Source organism: Brassica oleracea, chromosome C2, assembly GCF_000695525.1.
Source record: "Brassica oleracea var. oleracea cultivar TO1000 chromosome C2, BOL, whole genome shotgun sequence".
Classification (NCBI taxonomy): domain Eukaryota; kingdom Viridiplantae; phylum Streptophyta; class Magnoliopsida; order Brassicales; family Brassicaceae; genus Brassica; species Brassica oleracea.
The window spans coordinates 12,770,036-12,780,707 of NC_027749.1; the positions used below are offsets into that span (position 1 = coordinate 12,770,036).

Below are 10,672 nucleotides of genomic sequence, written 5' to 3' on the forward strand. Positions count from 1 at the left end.
AAAAAAAAAAAGGAAAATGTTACTTATTCCTTGGAGGTGCAGTTACTCTTCCTTTTTTCAGAACGGGAAAATAAAAAAAGGAAAATGTTTGACTTATTATTGGGTTCACCTCCTAGGCTGCACCAACCAATATGATTGTGTTATTTCATATTCGATATCTTTTAAAAATGAAACAAAATATTGTCAAATTATATTATCTTTTTAAAATTAAAAAGAAAAAAGAAATAAATAAAAAATAGTAGTAATTACAGTTATCATGTTCCTCGTTCTCCCACACATAGACTTGTCTAGGATCAGAAAAACCCTGTCCTCCAACCCATAAACTTGTCTAGGATCTAATATGGTTTCACGTGGACCTGGAATGACATAAAATTGCATAAGTGAGAAGCTGACCCAAAAAATTCACTAATTGGCTATTATAACATAAATTAGCCTCTACTAATTTTCTTAAGAGCTACTAGTAAATGTTAGAGGTTAAAATCAAAGCGTATCTAAAAGACTAACAACACACTTTTAACACAATAGGATAAAAAAATTGCAAATTACCCTCTACAAATTATTTACGGCCTACATGTAGATGGTAAAAGTTAACTCACCCACTAATCTATGAAACAACAAAGGGTTTAGCATCTAAAATAAATCATCCAATCTAACGTTCAGTTTGCAATGTAAATCATCAGAAATCAATAGCCTACTCTTTGACCTAGGGATAAATCCAAATGAAAGAGTGTTTTACAAGGCAATGTAGTTAGACATGCAAGGAAATCGTTCAGATCAATGGAAACTTTTTTTTTTTGTAACAACTTATATTATAAAAGCTCAGAGAGCTACAAAGTTTACAATCAAAGTAGAGGATCCCGGAGCCATGCTCGACGGTGGGATGATAATAAAAAACATTACAAAACATTGAAAGATAGAGCTTTCAAGGGGCGAGTCAAGCTCAGCGGTATAAAGAGTCCCATGGAGAAACTTCATCTTTTTCTCTAAAGCGAACTGATAGTCGAAAACGACGTTGATACACCTGTAAGCAACGGTTGGAATGATGACCGACAAGAGCTTTTGGTGAGAAGCTCCATGACCGTATAGAAAACAAAGTCCTAACTGACTTGATTTGGCATTGACTAGAATAGATGGACTATGTGAATCCAGTAATGAGTAGATGACTATATCCACGACATTGAAAATATAATGAGGCTTGACGAGAACTTCTAAAGCAACGATGAGCAATGAGTTAAGACAAGAGCTTCTAGTTCCAGCATTACCGTGAAGGAACCATGAAGGTTTGGCCGAACAAACGCCAAATTGCCAGTCGTCGGACTCAAACAAGCTTTGAATGAACGAGCTAGAGTCGGGATTTTCAGATGGGCGAGCTTCTTGTGGTGATTGCATAGGAGAGGCGCGACTACGCAGCGGAGAGCTAGTCTCACGTCCGGTAGTGACTCGTCCAGGAGGCGGTGGCGTAGCAGGTATTAGATCTGGCTGGCGATGCATATAATCGAAGAGGTGAGAACGACCAGATCCGGTGAGGCCTCCCTCGAGCTGAGAAGCTCCGGCGTTTCTAACACCAAGAGGAGACGCAACAGTGATGAGATGAAGTGCAGAGGAAACGGCGACGGCGTGGTGAAATCCGGCCCGGAAGAGAACATGGTGAGCGGAGGAGCGGTGTGAGGAGAGTAACATCGGGAGGAGAGTAACGTCTGGAGGGTCTGGTGGTTCCGGAGGGATGACGGGAGAGAGACCTTCAAACGGGACGTTCAAACACGACGACGGCGGCGGATCTGGAGGGGGCCGGATACATGACGGAGGAGTAGTGACCATCATAGTCATGGAGAGGAACATGGCTGCTTCAGAGGGAGGAGGAAGGAACAGCGTGGCTGAAGCAGGGGAGATCCATCAGAGACGCATTGGGATGCGGGTCTGAAAGAGTTTCTCTCTAGGGCGAACTCGATCAATGGAAACTTAAGATTCGTGTAATATACATATTTCAAAGAGATCCATGTTATCTATCACATATGTAAATTTAAGCTGTAATAAGATGAAAACTTACTGCGAACGGGGTGTTCTCAGCTTCATATCTCAATACTCACCGATTCCACGAGGTTGCAGATGTATGAGACAAATTTCCTCTACTATTTCTCGCAAGCTTTTTGTTTTCTCTGTTGTCTAAGAAAAAATGGTGATACTAGCCCAAATTTATTTAAATGCTAAGAAAAAAAAAACTATTTTTAAGAAACCATCGTAGAGATGAGAATAGATATTTTGACACGATTCTTAGATAACATTTTTGTTGATATCTATGGGAAAGAAGACTAATAGAGGTAGGTTCGGATTATTGGAAATGAAACAATAATCACAGTAAAGGAGTATCTAGCTAAATATGGAGCCAGTTAAAAAAAAAAATCTAGCTAAATATGGTCTTCTTTGTGTATATGAGCCCCAATTTCTATTTAATAAAAGTATTTATATACATGTAATAAAAATCGAATTCCCTAGATATTAATTCTAAACTTTAATACAAGTTGTTTCATTGACATATTATATATAAATAAATAATACACACACGGGAAGACTAATTAATTAGTATATAAACTATAGTCTATACTTAAAGTTAGAAGAAATTGAATGGAGATTCGATTTAAATAGTGGAAGAATTCGTCCTTTGTAGATTCTCTTGCTTACGCCTCCATGGAATCACTTGCTTAAACCCTTCGTAAACCCTTGCCTGCGTTTTTAAATATCGAATAATTGGGTTACCTCATAAGTCATAACCAAAAAAACGAAAAAAAAAAGTATTATTATGTCTTCATTATTTTAAGATTTTGACAATAAAGTAAATAAATAAATAATTATGGATTTGTGAAAGGTATGTAACTTTTGATTTTTCTGTTTAGCTGAAAAAACTAAACTTACCAAGAAGTCTGACTTTGTTGCATGAGAGAGACAAAAAAGGATTCCTTTCCTTTTAAGACGTCTGAAAAGCTTCACTGTTGTACCGCCGTCGCCGGCGAAGTCATATCCTCCTCCAGCCCAATCCTTCCGGCAATCACAGCCGCCGTCTCTAAAACGTGAAAAGTCATATATACCCTCAGACAACTCTTTGCAATTCCCTAAACTTCCCCATCTACTTGACCCAAACGGTCTCATTTCCTCCGGCGCCGGCACACCTCTCAACTTCCTGATCACAGCCGCCGATCTCGGAAGCGACAGTGAACGGCGACGCAAATCGTATGGACCGTCGACAACAGTTGTCGGAGAAGGCTCGTTTGCTGTGGACGATTTACAAGCTTCTCCTGTCAAAAGCAGCCCAGGAGGAAGGTCCAAGCATCTCGCAACTCCTCTATTTTCTCTGGTTTGGTTCGTTCTCGGCGGTTTTCTAACGGAAGAACGAGGCTTTCCGGGAGCTTCTTCCCATAGAAAAGGAACAGAACCGGCGATGTTAACGGGCGGTGTAGCTAATCCTGGAGTTTCATATGGTCTGTTCATTGGATATGAAAACAGAGGAAGCTTAGGCGTCGAACAGAACCGATCTTGATCTTTAGTGAAACCCATGTCTCTATGTTCTTGTAATGAAACCCACTAATGTTTTTGACGTTATATGAAATGGGTTGGGGTTAAATAGACGAAAAAGAAAACCTTTATAGGGAGTGGATTCATTTGAACATAGAAAAGGAAAAGTTAAGGAGGATGTATAGTGGTAGAGAAGACATGACGCAGAAGAAAAGAAAATATTTTAAAATGAACTGAATTAAATAAATGTAACGCTCCTCTTTTGTGTGCTTTCTTGTTCACGAGGGAAGGTACGACGTTTTTGTTTGTTAATAATTGAAAACGATATAACAACTCTGGAATAATACTAATCCCTTCAATATATGAAAATTTGACGATAAGAGTATGATTAACGATTAGGTTACAAAACGTTACATTTTGTGGGCATTTCAGCGTTATCCACTACACATGGTTTGTTTTGAGGCAGTTAGTCTTTTGAGTTTTGAGATTTGTATTGTTTGGGTAATCCTAATGGACGTTGACGAGTAGGCCTGGACAAAAAATCCGGAATCCGAAATCCGAACCGAACTCGAACCGAAAAACCTGATCCGTTATCCGACCCGAAACATAAAAATACCCGAACGGGTCTTGTAGGGTGGTACAAAAAATATCAGAATCCGAAGTGTTATTAACCAAACCCGAACGGGTAACCCGAAAAATCCGAAATTAATAGTCAATATAAATATTTTGAAATATATATAAGTATTCCAATTATTAAATTCAATATTTGTGGTAATATTATATATAATAATAAATATTAAAATTCTAATAAGTGTTTTAAGTACACAATTAGTTATAAATAAGTATTTTATAATTTGGTCATTGAAATAAAAAAATCTACTCTCTATAAGGCAATATATATTGTTTACAAATGATGTTTGTTTTCATGCTTGATTTAACATTTTATTGTTATTTTATCATTATATGTGATAGATTAATTTTTATTTAATTTAGATGTTTTTCTTTATGTTTTACTTCAAAAATTTTGTTTTTTACTTTGGTTATATCCGAACCGAACCGATATAACCCGAATCCGTACGATATATGATTACTTTATGGGTTTTATGATGCAATACAATTTTGAACCGAACCCGAAGTGTTATTATCCGAACCCGACCCGTACTAATAAAATATTAGTATGAGACCTAGAAGCGTAAACCCGAAAATCCAAAAATCCGAAAAACCCGATCCGAATGCCAACGGGTATCCGAACGCCCATGCCTATTGACGAGTACGTATTGATGAGGACGTGTTGATGGACAAACGGTCAATTTGGCTTAGGGTGTGAAGAAGTCAAAGCTAGCTCTTTCATTGTTTAATCACTCTCTCTCTTTTTCTTTTGTCGTTGTGTCAGTTATGTTTGTAGCGACTTTTGTGTAGAAAGGAGTGCGAAAATTAGGAGAATCTCCTGCCTCTTCTTCGACTTCCCTTGCTTTCATCTTTCATGCACACATATAAACTGATGTATATTTACTTTATGTACATAATGTATTTTGCATGTCCAAACGTAAGTATATGTATGTTGGAATCTATCAAAATGATATCACTTCTTTACGTATTCATTATAATTTAGGTCAAACAGCATCCATTATTCCAAGAAATAAAACCATTGATTTAAGCATGTGAAATCTCTTCTTTTAAACCGCAAATTTTGAAATATATTTTCCCTTTTTACGAAAACATACTAATGTTTTGCATTATTTTTCAACACTTGGATTATTAGCCTCAACAAACTCGAGTAACACAAGATCACAACTAAAAAGGTCGATGGGTCTCCCCCCCGGTTTGCATCTTAACGAAGAGAGACAAAATACTCACTGAGTCTCAAAGCTTTGGTGAGCTACGGTCAAAACTTGCGTTGTTTTATCAGAATTTGCGATGCTTACACATTAGTAAAATGATGATTACAAGCAGACGAATATACTGCTATAAAATTAAGAAAATTAATAAGAATGTATATGAATCCGGAAGGTGAAAACGGACAGTCGACAGGTCACATGTTTAGTGGAATATCTTTTTGTAATTCGGGTTTTATTTGGACACGGGATTTTATTTTTAGGGTTTGGTCTATGTCAAAACTTTGAATGAAATATATTAAAGAAATGTGGTGTGTATATTGCTAATTAGTTAAAATATTTTTGTCAACTAATATCACAAAAGTATATGTACATAAAAAGTGATAAAATTAAGAAGGAACTAAATCAGAGTGACTAGTATAGTAAATGATGGTTTAAATTTTTCATTTTAATCATGGTTAATCGCTGCGAATGTTTTAAATAACAAACCAATCACATGCATAACGTAGAAACTAAGAGCGGCTGCAACGGGAGTCCGTCATGAGTCCATAGCCCAAGTCCTTAGGATATTTGAATATTAATATTGTGAAATGGGCTTGTTTTTAGACGGATCTGTACGGATCATTCCGTTAATAAGGGATCGAAGGATTGAGTCCTTCGTGTACACGTGGCGTGAGATGGTTGGGCTTTGGATACTTTTGTATTCCGTTTAGGTGAAAAACAAAATCATTCGCGTTTGAACCCGAGGAAAAAAAATTCAAAGCTCAAGTGAAGAGGCGATTTCTCTCCATCGTCGATCGTCTGTCTTCCGTTATCTTCAAAGGCAAATACCGTTCTTCTGTGGTAGATTTAAGCATAGGTTAGCTTCGTTGTTGTTCTCGTGTACCTCTTTGCTTCTGATATCTTCTCAATTTGCATTGTTTTAACCATTCATTCTAGCATATGTTGACCATTTAGGATAACATTTAGATATGTTTAGGGTTGCATTGCATTACATATGTCCTTATCAGGTGATGGAGATTTCAATTGGTGACTTTGGAGCATTTAGAGATGGTTTGGAGGCAAAAAGGGGTGATTCTCGAGAAGGAGACGCATTGATCAAGTGTCCCAGCGGCATAAGGAAGTCCCATCGGCCTTTTTGCCCCTCAAGAAGCCGCTGCCAGCGCTGAGAAACGGATACCAAGTGTGGGAGCGGCCTTACGCAGCGGTGTACTGAAGCCGCTGTAGACGCTCGAGAGATGAAGACTCAAGAAACGGGACCAAGTGTGGGAGCGGCCTTACGCAGCGGTGTACCGAAGCCGCTGTAAACGCTCGAGAGATGAAGACTCAAGAAATGGAAACCAAGTACGGGAGCGGCCTGACGCAGCGGTGTGACGAGACCGCTGGGAAAATACTTCGTTCCCTGCCGCGTTCGTACTTGTCGCAGAGGGGTGATGACGAAGCAAGGAAGCCGCTGTAATGTAACTTGCTTCTGCATTAAGACTTATTTATATTCGTATAGCCATTTAACTTTTGTTAGACATTTGATGAAACAACCATGTAGTAATTGTTTTAAAGAAACAAATCAACCACTTCGAAATTACAAGAATTTTACAAGATTTTTTTTAAAAAAAAAATTAGTGGCAAGTCTTTTTAATGGTTGTACATAATTTTATTATTTTTCGAAGCAGGATATATAGATATGTCATCATCGAGTTCATCCGATGAAGTCGATGAAAGATTGGACGAAATTTGCGACGAATACTTGGAAGAAACATACAACGACATAGTGGAGGCCCAAAGCAGACCGCAAAGGAGACGTGCTTATGTAGAACGAAACCGTGAAACAGGACAAGACCGCTTATGGAATGACTATTTCAGCGAAGATGCGACATTCTCGTCTCAATTATTCAGACGCCGTTTCCGCATGAATAAGGAATTATTCTTGCGTCTTGTTCATGGCCTATCAGAGCGCTTTCCATTCTTTCAGCAAAGAAGAGATGCGACCGGGAGGTGGGGTCTTACTGCACTACAAAAATGAACTGCAGCTATTCGTCTGCTTGCTTATGGTACTGCGGCTGACACCGTTGACGAATATCTCCGACTTGGTGAGACCACTGCACTTTCATGTTTACATAATTTCACTGACGGAATAATACAATTATTCGGAAATGAGTATCTACGACGACCCACACCGGAGGATCTTCAACGACTACTCGATATTGGAGAGGCACGAGGGTTTCCTGGGAAGGTCGGGAGCATTGACTGTATGCATTGGGAGTGGAAAAATTTTCCAACCGCTTGGAAAGGTCAGTACACACGTGGATCAGGAAAACCGACAATTGTCTTAGAGGCTGTAGCTTCACAAGATCTTTGGATATGACACGCTTTTTTTGGTCCTCCAGGTACCTTAAATGATATCAATGTCCTCGATCGGTCTCTTGTTTTTGATGACATTTTACAAGGTCGAGCTCCCAGGGTAAAGTATGTGGTCAACGGACACATGTATAAGTTGGCGTACTATCTGACAGACGGTATATATCCAAAATGGTCAACATTTATCCAATCTATCACCCTCCCTCAAAGTCCTCAACAACAGTTATTTGCTAAAGTCCAAGAAGCAACCCGAAAAGATGTGGAGCGGACTTTTGGAGTATTGCAAGCTCGATTTGCGATTGTGAGAAACCCGGTAAAAACATTGGAAAAGGAAAAGATAGGGAAGATTATGAGAGCATGTATCATACTCCACAATATGATAGTCGAAGATGAACGGGATGGATACTCTCGTATTGATATATCTGAATTTGAAGAAGGAGACGTCCCCAGATGTTCAGAGGTGGAAACGGAGAGGCCAACAAATCTGAATAATATCTTTCCCAGTCGGAATGATCTTCGTGATAGGTAAATGCATGAACAATTGAAAAATGATTTAATTCAAAATATTTGGAATAAATTTGGTGATGAAGATTAGGAATTATTCTATCTTTATGTAAAATTATTGTTTTTTTATCTTTAATTGTTGTATTTTTATGTTTAATTAATGTATTTTATGTTTAATTATTATATTTTATGTTTATTTATTGTATTTTATGTTAAGTTATTGTATTTAATCATCTAATATATAAAAATTATATTTCACTAAACAAAAAAAAAAAAAATCCCTAAGGATTCCAACTTCGGGATCACCATTGTACACACATTTTTCACAAGAATCCTTAACTATTCAAAAAAAATATTAATAATACTATTCTAATCATAAAAACTCTATGATGGGTATCACCATCGTGGATGCTCTAATACGACGTTTTGCCTTTGTCAAAAAAAGAGGTTTTGCTTTGGAATTTTCTATTATAAAAAGTATAAATAAAAGTACGTCAGTTTGGTAAGATGAGGCCCATGAGGATCGAAGACTAATCTGATTTTTATCATTTTAGATTATTAGAATTGAGAGGCCAGTCAAATGTTACTTTCTTCTCTCAACTTTGATGTAAGATATTCTACGTATCCGTTCGAGAAACAGAAAGGCAGCAAAGGGGATTTATAAAGATGACATAACGAAAGCCCTTTATATGTTTTTTCTGGCACTTGTATGTTATAGTATTGTTGTTTTAGTCATAAAGCAACTGGATTGCGTTTACGAAACGTGAAGTGTTAAAATGTTATTTGCAAGACTATCTACAATACAGTACAAATGTTAAATAAAAAATTCAACAGTTGAATTTATAAGAGATGTTAAAAATGAAATTTGATGATTTAGATTATTTGGTGTGACGATAAAAAAGACTATTCGGTGTTGAAAAGATTCAATATGGACAACACTTGTGAGTTGTCACTTTCTAAGAATTTTTGATATTTTCATATATTTTTAGTTATTTAAAATAAATAATTACATTATAAATTAAATAATTTATTTTTATTTTTTATTCAAAAATTTATCATTTTAAATTATCTATAAATAGAGACTATATTTATTTAATTTGGATGTAGTAAAACATGGTATTGAATTTTATTAAACAAAACCATTATAGTATGTAAAAGTTTAATGTGTGTTGAATGATAAAGTGAAAAAAAAATATCATGTTTATCACTTTCATGATACCACTTTTCATTTTTACCTTCATTAAAGGTACATTATCAAAAATACATTCTTCATTAAGTGCCAAAAGACTCTTATACATTTGTTCTCTATATATATAATAAATCTTTATTTAAATAAATAAAATTTTTAAAAATTATAAAATTTAAAATTATTTTTTTATGTTTTCGAATTATACTTTTTTCAAATTCGAACTTTTTTATAAAAAAAAATTTGATTTTTTTTTTTGAATTTTGTTTCGGATTTTTTTCAAATTTTCTTTTTGAAAATCGAAAATTATGTTTGAAACTATATTTAAATTTTATTTTTTATTTTTTAAGTATTTATTTATATATTTATTAGAATCATAAATTTCATATTCCAAAATCCCTACCCTACTCTTCAACTCTAAACCCTAAGTATATACCTCCTCCGTTTTATATTAAGTGTCGTTTTAGAAAAAAACAATTGTTACAAAATAAGTGTCGTTTCGGTTTTCAATGCAAAATTTATTAATTTTATTCTATTATTTGTTTTTCTATTGGTTGAAATATTGTTAGGTGTATAGGTAATTGTGTTTTTATATAGAAAACATGTAAATTTAATTGTTTCCTTAATCCGTGTGCACAAGTCTAAAATGACACTTAATATGAAACAGATAGAGTATTAGTTAACCATAGGGGTATAAATGTATTCTACCATTTATTAAAAGTGAAGGTAAAAATGATTAGTGTAGACATGAAAAGTGGTACTATAAATGTGGTATTTGTGATAATTTTTCAAAAAAAAAGATGTGGAATATTAAAAGTTGAAATGAAAAGTATTGAATATTGATACATTTGTACATGGTTTAAAGCTCGGAGAAAACCACGTGCTCTAAAAAAATCATTTTGATTTTCCAGAATACACCTAAAGTATATTCTTAGTATATATGTCAGACATAAATATTTATATTTGATTTTTGTTATAAAAAGAACTGGAATTTTATTGTATCGCGGGAATTTAAATAAAGGAAAAATTTATACCCGTAGAATTAATAACACTGATAGAAAGAGTTTATTAAAGAGAGAAGAGAAGGTTGAGGTGTGGTTTATAAACGATCGAAACGATCGTTTATATAGAAGAAGAATTCACTGTGCAAATAGTACAGCGGGCCCCACATCTTTTTATATATTCAAACATTACGGCTGGCTGTCTTTCATAACACTCCCCCTTGGGGATCGGTGTCACTATCCGCTCTCGCTTAACGTCTTTGTTGCCTCGTTAAAAACCTTTC

General features: G+C 35.5%; 1 protein-coding gene across 1 annotated transcript; it reads right to left on the reverse strand.

The window, feature by feature from the left end:
* Positions 1–2,494: 2,494 nt before the first annotated feature.
* Positions 2,495–3,777, reverse strand: LOC106325832. Its single transcript, XM_013763884.1, has 2 exons — positions 2,911–3,777; positions 2,495–2,722 (listed from the first exon to the last, which is right to left on the reverse strand). The coding sequence occupies exons 1-2, from the start codon at positions 3,547–3,549 to the stop codon at positions 2,636–2,638; spliced, it is 726 nt and encodes a 241-aa protein (XP_013619338.1). The 5' UTR covers positions 3,550–3,777; the 3' UTR covers positions 2,495–2,635.
* Positions 3,778–10,672: the final 6,895 nt, after the last annotated feature.